This window comes from Pithys albifrons, chromosome 10, assembly GCF_047495875.1.
Source record: "Pithys albifrons albifrons isolate INPA30051 chromosome 10, PitAlb_v1, whole genome shotgun sequence".
In the NCBI taxonomy this organism is placed as follows: domain Eukaryota; kingdom Metazoa; phylum Chordata; class Aves; order Passeriformes; family Thamnophilidae; genus Pithys; species Pithys albifrons.
Window position 1 is genome coordinate 23,457,873 of NC_092467.1, and position 12,225 is coordinate 23,470,097.

At 50.5% G+C, this 12,225-nt stretch overlaps 1 protein-coding gene across 4 annotated transcripts in view; it reads left to right on the top strand.

Annotated features, from left to right (window-relative positions):
• RNF220 (ring finger protein 220) overlaps positions 1-12,225 on the top strand; it is a 215,307-nt gene that overhangs the window by 124,253 nt on the left and 78,829 nt on the right. For all 4 annotated transcript variants that reach the window (XM_071565847.1, XM_071565849.1, XM_071565848.1 and 1 more), the window contains one exon: positions 6,338-6,467. In XM_071565847.1, the coding sequence (XP_071421948.1) occupies positions 6,338-6,467 (130 nt within the window). The remainder of the gene's footprint in view (positions 1-6,337; positions 6,468-12,225) is intronic.

Sequence of the window (12,225 nt, forward strand, 5' to 3'; positions counted from 1 at the left end):
TATCTCTTTTTTATCTCTCTGCTACTTTTTTATTGAATCTTTCTGAGTAGGTGGCTTTCCGCAGGATGACAGCCTCATGACAGGCTCCTCATTAGAGCCAAGACAGTAATTGTGATGCATTTCCCTGTGCGGCCTTTTCACTCTCCCCCCCTCCTGCCTTTCCTCCTCTCTCCCTTTCCCCTGATTTGTAAAGTGATTGGATGTACAGACTCACTCAGTTTCTTAAATTATTGCCCAGCTCAATCCATCTTCCACTGCCCTGCACGGGGCAACTATGATCTCCATGGATGGAGAGCCAGGGCTGGATCATGGCAGTGGGGTCAGATGCTCAGAGGGGTTTCTCTCTTCACTGCCAGGCTGTGACTCACCATGAAAAACATAGTGCTGGACCCAATGGGACATGCAACAGCCTCTGAAGAGCCCAGGGTGCTGTTTAAACATGCATTTCTACTGAGTGACCCATGGGATCAACCCCAGCTGGGGCTAGCTGCATGGCGGCATCACTGCACAAGTTTACACCAGCCCTCTCCAGTATCCAGCTTGTCTGGACAGGCAGTTACAAGAGCAACTCTTTCCTTTGCAAGGAAATCAGTATTTTAGCAAGTGTTTCTGCCTCAGATCTCTCTGTAGCTTTTGCCCTCAGGAGAAGCAGGTGTGTTTTCTATGCTGCTTGGCAGCCTGGGCACCTTAGCAGTGCACAGTGCTGGGCATCAGGCCCTTGGTGGGAATGCAGCAGGTAAGAGCACAGCTCTTCTTTGTGGCCCAGTTTGCTCATGGGGTTGTAGACATCCCATTGTCCATCTGTGTCGCTATGTATTTTATACACAAAAATGGCTATCACTTATTCCTATGCCTCTTTTTGCAGAAGTGGCCCCGTAGTATGCCCCGCACAATCCAAGTCCAGCTTCTGCTGGTGCCCTGTGGCAGTTTTGCACTGTCATGCAGGAGTGGAAAAGCCTTTTCTTACCTGAAAAGCCATTTTTCCAGACCTCTGCCACCTTCCTACCTGCAGAGACCTCCAAAAGGCGGTTGCTCCAGGGAAGGTCTGCTTGATGCAGGGTGATTCCTTGGCAGTCTGGATGTGCTTGCTGCACTGTGGGGTGTTGGCAGAGTTGAATTGTGCTGTGGTTGCAGTTACGGCTAGACACTGAACCCAACCAGAGCACACAAACCTGGAGTCACCTCACTGCCCATCAGTGTCCCCAGAAACTGGATCTCCACTGCCCTGCAGCTGCAGGAGGGGCCACATCCAGGGCACCTGGTCCTGGGCAGCAGATTGAGGTCTGATTTGTACACAGCTAAAAGTCTGCCTCCCACAGCCAGGCAGGAGCCTGGGGGATGGAAAGGGCCTACTGGAAGGAGTGGAAGGTGCCCTGACCTCAAGTACAGGTTTTTGAGGGCCATATACCTTTTGGTACCAATGAGCAGGATCCAAGGCAGCACCCAGCAGACAGGATGCAGCCCCATGGGGATAGCACTGGCACCACACCAGTAAGTAATAAGGAGATGGGAGAGCAATGAGCAACACTTTATTACTAAATACTTTATTACTAAATACTTTTTGCCTCTGTTGTTATTCTGGGGTGCTCTGAACTGACACATGAACCTTGTCTGCCTTCCCTGTGCCACTGTTGTCATCCCCCCTTGGCTGCCACTTACTGCCAGGGCTCTGCGAGCCTCATCAGTTGTGGCGTGGGCTCGCCAGGAGAAGAGTGAATGTTTTGCTATTTCCAAGCTAATATGGGGCTTTCTTTGAATTATTGTTTTTTGAGCTGGAAGGAAAGGAGGCTTGTCACACGAGATATCTGCTATCGGTACACAAATAACAGCAAGCCCATCATTGAATGGAAAATAATCGCCACGGAAACCGAGTTGCAGGGCAGCCGGGAGGGATTATTACAGGCACTGGCAGTAGCGATGCTGTCAAGGAGCCTGTGTCAGCACTTCCATTACCACCCACCTGGTTTCAGTGCAGCCCCTGAAGCAGCATGCGGGGCCGCAGGGCCCCAGCTTGGGTCATTTCTATTCAGAAGAGTTTCAGATCAACTGGCTTTGATTGGGTTTAAATGATGGAGTGTTTAAGAAGGAGAGGAAATGGAAGGGTGAGATAAAGGGAGGCATCTCAAAGGACAGAGGCATTTGGTACTCAGAGAAGTGGAAAACTGTTTGAGATATGAGAAATCAGGAGTTGGGAGAGAAGAGCTGGTCCTTGTGAGAGCAAGTTTCAGATGGTCACAAGTAAGAACAGCACAGGGTGTGCCATTCCTGGAGAGGCACATGTGACCCACTCCCACCCTGTATGAACCTCACAGTGCCGTTAGGGCACAGGCACAGGGCAGGAGCAGGGATGACTTCATGCCTCTATGGCTTGCATGGCTTCCAGTGTTGTGCTTGCATCTCTGGTACCTGAGCCCCACTCCCAGCCTGGAGTCCAGGTCCCATTACCAGCTGCTTTGCAGTGAATCAGGCAGGCCTTTCTCAGAGGACTCTTGGGAATTATGTTGGATCTGTATCAGTGTAGCTGAGTGCAGGATCTGGCCCTCTGTCCCCAGTGGGATCAGGAGAGTTTGTTTCAGTCCCCACCTGGGCTGGGATCCATTTGCAAATGCCCTCCAATGGTGCCTGTGGACAAATTCTTCCACACAGGCGTGCATCTGCACATTGAGCCCTCTACTTTCAGAGCAGGAAATATTCGGTTTCAGCACTTGGAGTTAAACATTTCCACAGAGCCCAGGAGACCATGCAAACAGCAGGAGCACCAAGGCTCTGCCTTTTCATCTCTCTGGCACTGGCAAGCAGGGGGTCAGCAGCAGGGGAAGCACTGCAGAGTCGAGAAGGGTAAACACTGGAGCTGAGCCTACTGAGTAACCAGAGAGTGAATGGTAGAGAGAGGGGCAAAGAAAACAAAAACACAGCTGCCAAAAAACAAAAGCCTGAAAAGAGCTATTCAGTGTCTCCCAGGAGCGGGTTTGGCACAGGGCAGGGAAGGACAAGCAGGGAGTAGGTGCAGGTCCATCCCACTCAGGGATATGGACCCTTTGTTTTGCCCTGTGCAAATCAATGCCCTCTGAGTAAACACCCACACCCCAGCATAGTCTAGCCACACATATGGTGTGACACCCCTTGTTTTAGCATGGATATACAGATGTCCCTGCTCCAGAGAGGAGAGACAGGATATATATACATCTCCCTCCATCCTGACATTCAGAAACAAAACCTGAGGACTTGACACAACCCAGTATCCCACAACCCAAAATCCCACACCATGGATCTGGGTACCACTGCCCGGCATGAGACACCACAGCGTGGGTGTGTGCAAGGCTCTGGGGCACACTGTGGATGTGGATGCTGCTGATTTGGGGAGACACATCCCAACAGCAGTCTCTGTGGCACTGCAGGCATGAAGTGGGTTCCACAGACCTGGGGAGGCTTGCGTAGGTGTCCTTCTGACATGGGAAATGATCCCTCTCTTCTGCCTGTCACTCGCACTTAACCCTGCTCCTGCAAAAGCGCGATTGTCAGCCCCTTGGGCCAGGAGCCGGGGCTCTTTCTGTCTCCTGCTTTGCAGTCTGTACATCAGGGACTTGGCTATGTGTCCAGGTTCCTGTTCTCCTGCTCCTCTCGAAGCCCTCATTTCAGTGTAAGCGCCAGCCTCCCACACTCACAGGAGCAAGGGGATCCTCCCTGTCTGTCACAGGGATGCAGGGTGACAGCTGTCACATCCTTCCTTGGCATGAATTTGTCCCTGTATCATTGGGGTAGCTGGTGGGTAAGGCCATTGCTGCTCATTTCTTCTGCTGGCCTGGGCTGGGTTTGGGACCAGCCATGAAAGACAACAAGGCTTTCCCATGGCCTGAGATTTCTCCTGGTTGCCCCAGCCATTGAAATTCAAAGTTGCCTCTGCTTAGCAACATGCACCCCATGGAGCAGTACTGGAGTACAAGCAGGGAGCAAGGACTTGGGTGTGTAGTAGATTAAAAAAGCCACCAATCTGGAGTGCAGAGCTGGTCCCCAGGAGAGACCCCAGCTATGCTTCCTGAGGCTGCCAATCCTAGGTCCAGGACAGTCCATCACCTCCACCAACAAGCAAGCACCTCTGGACTCTCTGGAGAACAGAGGCTTGGAGATGATCAACCTCTGTTCCACCCTCCAGTGCTTCTGAGAGCATCCCTGCCCCACAAATTGAAGTTGTGGATGGCAGGAGAGGGGGGCTCACAAGCCCCACAGTGGTGGCCTAGGCTATGCAGTGCGGTAGGGCGGAGGGCAGCCTGTTTACCCATCCATCTGTACACCCCACAGCAGGGATCCAGCAGGATTTCCCGTCCGCTCAAAGGCTGCCTGTTTATTTTGGGAGGGAGACTCAGACAGCTCCATTGTTTTGCTGTGAAGTTGGGGTTATAAATAGCAGGTGGTCGGGGACGCTCCTGGGCTATTTTGGGCCCCCACAAGACAAAAGTGGAAAAGTTCCAAGAGGAAGGTGGAATTACTGAAATGCCGACCTTTCCTGCAAAGGTCAGCAGCAGCTGGGTGTCTGGTTTTGGGTTGGGTTCTGGGCATTACTTAAACATAAGGGAAGGAGGAGAGAGGAACATGTTCCGAGTTGCATAGGCTTCATGTTGTGTCCTCCCCCGCACAAAAAGGTGGTGGGAGTGGGGGCTGAGGCACCTGAGGTCTGCCTCAGAGCCTCTCTGGAGGAGAGACCAGTGGGGCTTCTCCTCCTGGCTCTGCACTGGGAGGATTCTCAGTAGACAGGGAAACTGGGGAGGTAGGGAATGCCCCATAGCACTGGCCTGCCTCAACTTTCCCCTCATGCCTCAGTTTCTCCCACCTCCTATAGAGATGCTGAAAGAAAGGGCAGGTAATGTCCCAGTGATAGCCCTGCTTCCACAAGGCACATACGCTGTGTCCTGCTGGAAGGCAAAGATAATCCAAGGTGACCCTCAAACTTATATTAGGCCCTTTCTCTCATTAAACGTCTGCACCAGGAGGTTATACAGGGAGGAGCAAGGACCCAGTAAAGCTGGTCACACCAATGTTTTATCCTTTGAGAAGGCCTATTCCTTTAATGGGGATTCATTTAACTGGGCTCCACCATCGTTAGGAGCCATAAAATGGCACCTTTTGGCTCCTGATTGGAAGGGCACGTTGCACGCAGCCCTCTCGTATCCAGCACCGGCTGCTTTATTGTGCATTGCTGCCTCTCACTCGGATTTAACCAATTTGATCCATGTCTAATACATAAATAAATAATCCAGCAGGAGGGTTCACGCTGGATGACAACACGCAGTTATAAAACACATTTCTCCCCACCAGAGCCATCTGAGCCAGGCTCCGCACGCCCTCTCATGAGCAGAGCTGCTAGTACAGCTGGGAGAGGGGGCTTAAGAACCCACAGGCTTCTCTCTTTTATTGAAAATTCATTGTTTGCTTTAGAGTTTTATATTATGTTAAATAGACGCTGTATATTCTTTACAGAGGGGGCAATAAAGTTTCTGAGCTGGAAGAAATTGGCTTCAGAGCAGGGAGAGAACTAGGGAGATGTGGTGGGCAGGGGAGTGGTGGGGAGGATTTGCCTTAAGGAGAGTGTAAGGAAGCCCCTCACTTCCAGAGCTGCCCCAGAAACTCAGCCCAGCTGGGGACTGGGGTACACAGGCACCCCCAAATCTCACTCAGGGAAGATACAGCCCCAGGGAATCGAGGGCTCTGGCAGCTGTGGGGTCTGGAGCTGCTGGTGATACAGGGAGGACAAGAAGGCCCAGCCCAGCCCCGGGACAGAGTGAGAAATCCTGGGTGATGAACATCCAGACCTGCTCCTTTGCCATCCACAGCCTAGCACCATGGGTTCTGCCCTGCCTCCCAACATTGTGTACCCATGGAAAGTTGCTCTGCCCTTCAGGGGAAGGATCATCCTGGCCCACCCAACTTCAGGAGAGCCAGGGAAGATGAAGATGGCTCTTCATAATTAACTGTTATTAGTTAATAGAAACAATGAACAGTGCTGTGTCATCCATCTGCTCCAGGTCGCACCACCTGCACTGCAAACTGGTGTAGCTGGGATTGCACTGAATGTGGCTGAAATGTGGCTGTTGCTGCTCTCTCTGTAAGACTGGAGGACCCAGTCAGAGTCAGGATGGTCTCATGACACTTGCTGTCCCACTGCAGAAGAGAGCCAATCCTTGCCCCAAGGAGTGTGGGATGGGGAGAGAAACGAGGCTATGCTATGCAAAAATCTCCTGGTTTCAGTCCTGTGCTAGGACAGGGACCAGGGCAGAGCAAAGGTGATGCTGATGGCAGCCAATCTAAGCTAAAGCTTTCTCCTTTCTTTTCCTCCCCACAGGCAAAAAGAAAGCAACTTTGTTTGACAGTCAGGCTCCGATCTGCCCCATCTGCCAGGTCCTCCTTCGCCCTGGGGAGCTGCAGGAACACATGGAGCAGGAGCTAGAGAAGCTCACCCAGCTGAACATCAGGTAAGCAGCTCCTTGGGGGCCACAAGCATCCCTAGTGGGCCAGCTGGGGCACCTGCAGGTGGCAGAGGAGATGGTGGTACCCACAGCTACCAGATACAAGAGATCTAGTTCTAGACAGCGAGGCAGAAATATTTTCCTGGAGTTCACCGCAATGGTAAAGTCAGACAGAAATGCCTCCCAGAGGGCACAGACATCCCTTTCTCTGGGAGCATGTGTTTGGTGAGCAGCTCTCATGTTGCTGACATCCCATGATGGAGCAGCCCTGCAGCATAGGTGCACACTGCTCCTCAGCTACCTTCAGCTCTCTTCTGCTTTCCCCAGCACAGAAAAGTCCCCTAATAAAAAAAAGATTACATTTTAACTGCTAGCAGTTATTTAGGAAATGTCTGCAGCCAAGGGTTGGCATATCCCTGCCCCTGCACTAATAAAATTCAGAAGCCTTGGAAAAGAGCATGTTTATTTCAATTATTAATGAATTCTCTGGTCATTAAAAAGTGAGGAAAGGAATCAAACTGCTGACTAGAAGCAAAGTTACATCACGAGGTGGTAGGAGAGGAGGGGGAGAGCATGTGTCTGTGTGTGTGTGTCTGTGTGTGTGCGCCAGGGCGGTGGGGTACACATGGCTGTGCATAGTGCGGAGGATGCAGAAGCCATCCCATCTCTGCCTTGGATCTTCTTTGATTCACCAATAGCCATTGCAGATGTAGGGACAAGGAAGAAGCTTCAGTCAGAGAGAGACCTCCCCAAACAGATCTGGGTTGAGATATCCCAAATTCAGCACCCACAGCCTCAAGCTGAGACCCACATTCCCCACGCATTGCACAGGAAGATAGAGAAGGGGGAGAGCAGGGAACAGGCAGCCCATTTATCCCGCGCGACACCCAGTCCCCTTGCAAGTGTAATTTATGGTGTAATTTGGGCTGCATCCAACTTAATAAAGGGCCACTGCAAATTAGTGAACAGGTTTAAATGAACAGAAGCAATTAGTGATCAGAGGAACCCATCAAAGAAGTTGGGCCAATATCAGAGTGAAACTGAAACCACGAGCCAGGGGCAGAGGCTGGCTGGCGCGAAGCAGTGATGGGAAGGTGGCGTTTAATGGGAAAGGAAAGGAAACCCTAAATCATAAAGCATGACAAGGGCCATTGTCGGCCAGCTGACAAATGAAAAAGAATGGCATTATTCCTTTAAATAACAGCAGCAGTTAGAGAGGAGACAGCTCTCCCTGGCTTGCCCTCACTTCCCTGGCCTGCTCCATGTGGCCACGCAGGCGGCGAAGAAGAATCAGAGGTCTTTATTAATTATTAAATAACAACTCCCTCCGTAGCATGATAGATAACATTCAATCTAGGCGATGGATTCAGGCGATGGAGGCTAATCTGCAATACAGCAGCTCTGCACAGGGATGGACTCTCTCAGTGCTGGAGGGGAGTGATGCAGGGGCCAGTGGCAGCAGGAGGCAGGGAGGGCAGGAGTAGTGGACAGGAATTGCAGGCAGCAGAGTGTGAGAGGGTTGAAGTCCCATGCACTGCCCAACTCCAGCGGGGCAGCTTCATGTAGTGAGTGGCTCTGTTTCCCATTCCACAACCTTTCCTGCCTGAAGAAGCCAGGAGCAAGAACACATCAACAAGAGAAGAGAGAAACTAATAATGATCTCAAATAACCCAATAAACATAAAAATAAAATGTAGGCCTATAAACATGACGGGCACCGGCAGCCCTGGCCGCTCCCTGCCAATACCAACTTGTTACCGAAATGGCTGAGCAGCTGTTACTTATCAGTATGATGGGGAGAAACGAACCAGGGGGCTGCTTTCCAAGGGTTGTTTGTTTTTTAATTTAAAGAGGATGCAGCCAATCATGGCTTGTGGTGTTAAGTTTTAATAAACCTTAATGATTTGCAACAAAATCATAAATTTCCTGTGCTCAGGGTTAGGAAGGCAGATCCCCTCCTACCTGCTGAGACTACAGCACTGGAGACTTGGTGGACGCTGCATTAACTCCTGTGCTGGGATCTCTCCCAAGGGGTCATGGATGCAGGGTTGTGTGATGGGGTGAATTAGCCAAGGTTCTGTCATAGAGTCAGATCAAGAGGCTGGTGGAAAAGCAATGTAGGGGGCTGCCCCATGCCATTGCCTCTGCCAGGTGTTGAGCACTGATACGGACTTTCAGGCATCATTGGAGTGGGGAGCTTGCATTGCTTGGAGGAGGGCAGAGGAAGGAAAAGAGATTTCTCCAGGTGACTACAGGAGCTTCTTGGGGCTGAGATGTAAGGTAGCTGTGGGCACTACCCGAACAATGGTTCCAGTTCACCAGGAGCAACTCACCCACTCCAAGAAACCCCTTGCTTAACTAGGAGGAGTGGGATTTGCTAATCCCCAGAGACAGGGGCAGCCCCTTTCCCCTCCATGGGCAGTGCCGGTGTGATCATCTTGGCCTCAGGACAGGGACATCTCAAGGTCTACCCAGCTGGAATATCATGCAATAAAGCAGAAAGAGCCATGTGGCAGCAGGGCAGCACCCATCCATGCTAATGGGCTGTGCATGTGCAGGGGATGGACACCAGCTGTTGTACCAGTCATGAACATCACTCAGGAGGATCAAACCCAAGTGCAGGGTCAAGCTTTCGCTTGATAAAGCAGACTTCAGTGGGAATGAGGTACCTGGATTTCTAGCTCTTCTGCCTTCTTGGTGTGTCCAGTCTCCCAAAACATAGGGAGAGACCTGCTTGTGCTTGGCCATGGCTTCTCTGCCCCATGTGGGTCCGATTGAGCCTCATGTACAGCTCTGTGCTGTGAGGCAAGGCTCTCTGAATGCAAATTTCATTTCTGAGCCACTGGCGCTGTTTCAAGAGCGGCAGCCTCGGAGCCCTTCTCAGTGTTACATATGTAACAGCCTCATTGAACTTGACATGTCAAATTCAGGCCATTTGTGCAAAATCTCCCTTTAATAATACCGTTTCATTTCGCTCAAATGAGACTTGAATGCATGTAAAATGGAAAAGGATATTTAAGCGCTAACATTAGGCAGATGTCTTGCCAGAGGCCGATTGAATATATGAGATTTTGAAGTGCTTAACACGTTTTCGGTGCTCCCTCTTAGAATATGTCACCTGGCTTTCTTTTTTCTCCCTCTCGTTTCTTCCCCCCCCACCCCTCTTTAAGTGAAGGATATAAATTGAAAGAAAACAAAACTACAAGCCTTGGTTTTATGGATTTTAACTCTTGCCAGGCAAGACTGTTGGTATTCCTCCTCCAAAGAGAAATTACCTTCTAGCTCACCTTTGCAGAGCACAGGCTCAAAGCAGCAGAAAGTGGGAGGCAGACAAGTAGTCCCACAATGCAGGATAGAAGGTATGCTCTCCTTGCTCTGCATGTACAGCTTGGAAAGCAAAAGGTGCCCAGCTGAGCAGCTAAGTGCCACCAAGGTAAAAATGAGAAATAATAACAGTGACCCTGTGTGTACACTGATGCCCTGTGCCCCAGCCAGACTGGTTGCTGCAGAATACATGAATATTCATGGTTTGTGTGCATGAAGCTGATCTGTGCACTAGATGTGAGCCTCCTATCCTCACTCAATTTATATTCACTTGTTTTACACCTCATGCGTGTTAAAGGCTTGCAATAAGCCATACTGAAATGTGATACTCTTTCTGGAGCTGTCAGTGGCCCCACCTCCAAGCTTCCCCTTGTTCTCTGGCTGCAGATGCATTTCCCCAGCACAGGGCTACCCAGGGAGTGCAGGTGAGCGTTTGAGAGCAGCACCCATGGATGTCCCCCAGAACAGCAAACACACACATCCCCATGTGCATACAGGCACATCGCTGCATATGTCACTGCAGCTAAATCCTGTGGGCAGAGGTGGCAGTGGGCAGGGGGTCCCTTAAACCCTGTCCACTTCTCCCTGGGCAGTGACTGCAGAGGACAGCCTACATATGGAGGGGAGGCTGGGTGAAGGGCAGGCCTGGGGCTCTGGTTTGCATTTGGGGTGGGAGAGAAGATGAATTTGAGGACAGAGGAGAAGTAAAGGAGTAAGTAGGAGCTGTGGAGATCGTCTCAGCTGATGCTCTGCAATGGATCCACAGTTCTTTCTAGAGTTTGGGGAAGAGATCTTTATTGGCCTTTTCTGTTTAAAAAAACCTTAGGAAGTCTCATTACAAATATTACAGTTGCTGAGTCAAGCAATTTGAAGATTGGGATTTGAAAGGCCTTTGGATGCAGAGGTTTAAATAGCATTCTTGAATATGCAATGCTCTTCTTAAAAAAATTTATTTGGCAGAAGGCATTTTTATTTCCCGGTGTGACAACTGGCAGATTCTTCTCTTCATTGCCAGCAGCAAACCTATGCTTCAGAGGTGGGATTTTGCCTCCCTAAAAGGATGAGGTGTATTCAATATACCTGGGGAGTGGTCCAGAGAGTGTAGCAGTGAGTTGGACTCTGCCGGCTCTGTTCCTGCTCTTGCAGTTGGGACGGCGTGAGATCAGACATGGCTACCTCATCTCTCTCCCCTTAATTTCAAGGGATTTCTAAGCTTAGCAGATGTAGCCAGCAGTAACTTCATGCCATGTTGTAATACTGCCTTTGCCTCTCCCAGGACTGGATTTGGTTGTGCCACTGGGAATGGATGTGCTTGGGTGGAAGGGTGGAGGGTGATGCTGTTCTCACAGGGTCGCATGGCTGTGCAAACTCTCTCCTTATTCACTTCTCTTCCTTTTTCCCTCTGTAGTCAATAATTAATCTGAGCATATTTGTGTTTTAAAGCACATGCCCACCTGTTGGCTGCTTACAGCCTGGGCTAGCAGCTTTGATTGCTCCTTGCCACTCTGCTGGCAGTGTGGGGCCACGTCTCTGCACATCCAGCATCTCAGGAGCTACTAATTTCTCCTAATGACATTTCTGTGTGTGCAGGAATAATTTCTCTTCTGATTACGAAGCATTTCCCAGGACACAGCGGGCACCAGGGTCTCTCACCTTGGTGCAAATGGAAAGCGCTGTGGGCTGTTTTCTGGTGACCTCAAAGATGCTGTCACAAAAAAACCAAATAGTGTCAGGCAAAGGAGGACAGAGCAAGATGCAGTGGGAGGGCCTGTGTCAAAGCAGGTGAAGTGCCCAGATGGGGGATTTAGCTTGACTCTTAGAGCCAGCTTTGATTTATGTCAGAGGAAAGAGCCAGCCATGGGTTATGGTGCTCTAGCTCTTGTACGAACATTCAGTGCACCTCTGCCCAGGCTTAAATCTTCCTTTGGCATCCCCCTGAAGCTTTCTCGCCCTTTTCCTCTCACTGTTCTTAATGCTCCCTTCTTTGGCAGCCAGGGTGGAAGCAGAAAGTGCTTCCTTAATTCCTGGCGCTGCACAGAGCATCCTCACCCTGCTGTAAGGGGATTCAGCTCCAGGTTTCTTTATGTAGAGAGGCACAGCACTACCTCTTCTTAGGGGACAAAGGCAACTCCTGGCCCTGTGGGATAAGGAATAAGGAGGAAGCTGGCAATATAGCTAAAACATGAAGGCTGTGGGACCTTGAGAGATGGACTGGTCGCTCCAGACAGGGTGACTGGTCTTGAGAAATGTCTCCAGATCTCTCGAGATGCATCTTGGATTTCACATCCTTTCACAGATTGCTTTCCCAGTGTTTGGTGGTCTTTCTGATTAAAGTCATTTCATGCTCACCCCCACAGTGCCTATGCTGGAGACTCCTGCTGATGGATGGGTGGGGTAACACCTGTGATCCCTGTGTGCCCAAATGACAGGGGCTTTCTGTG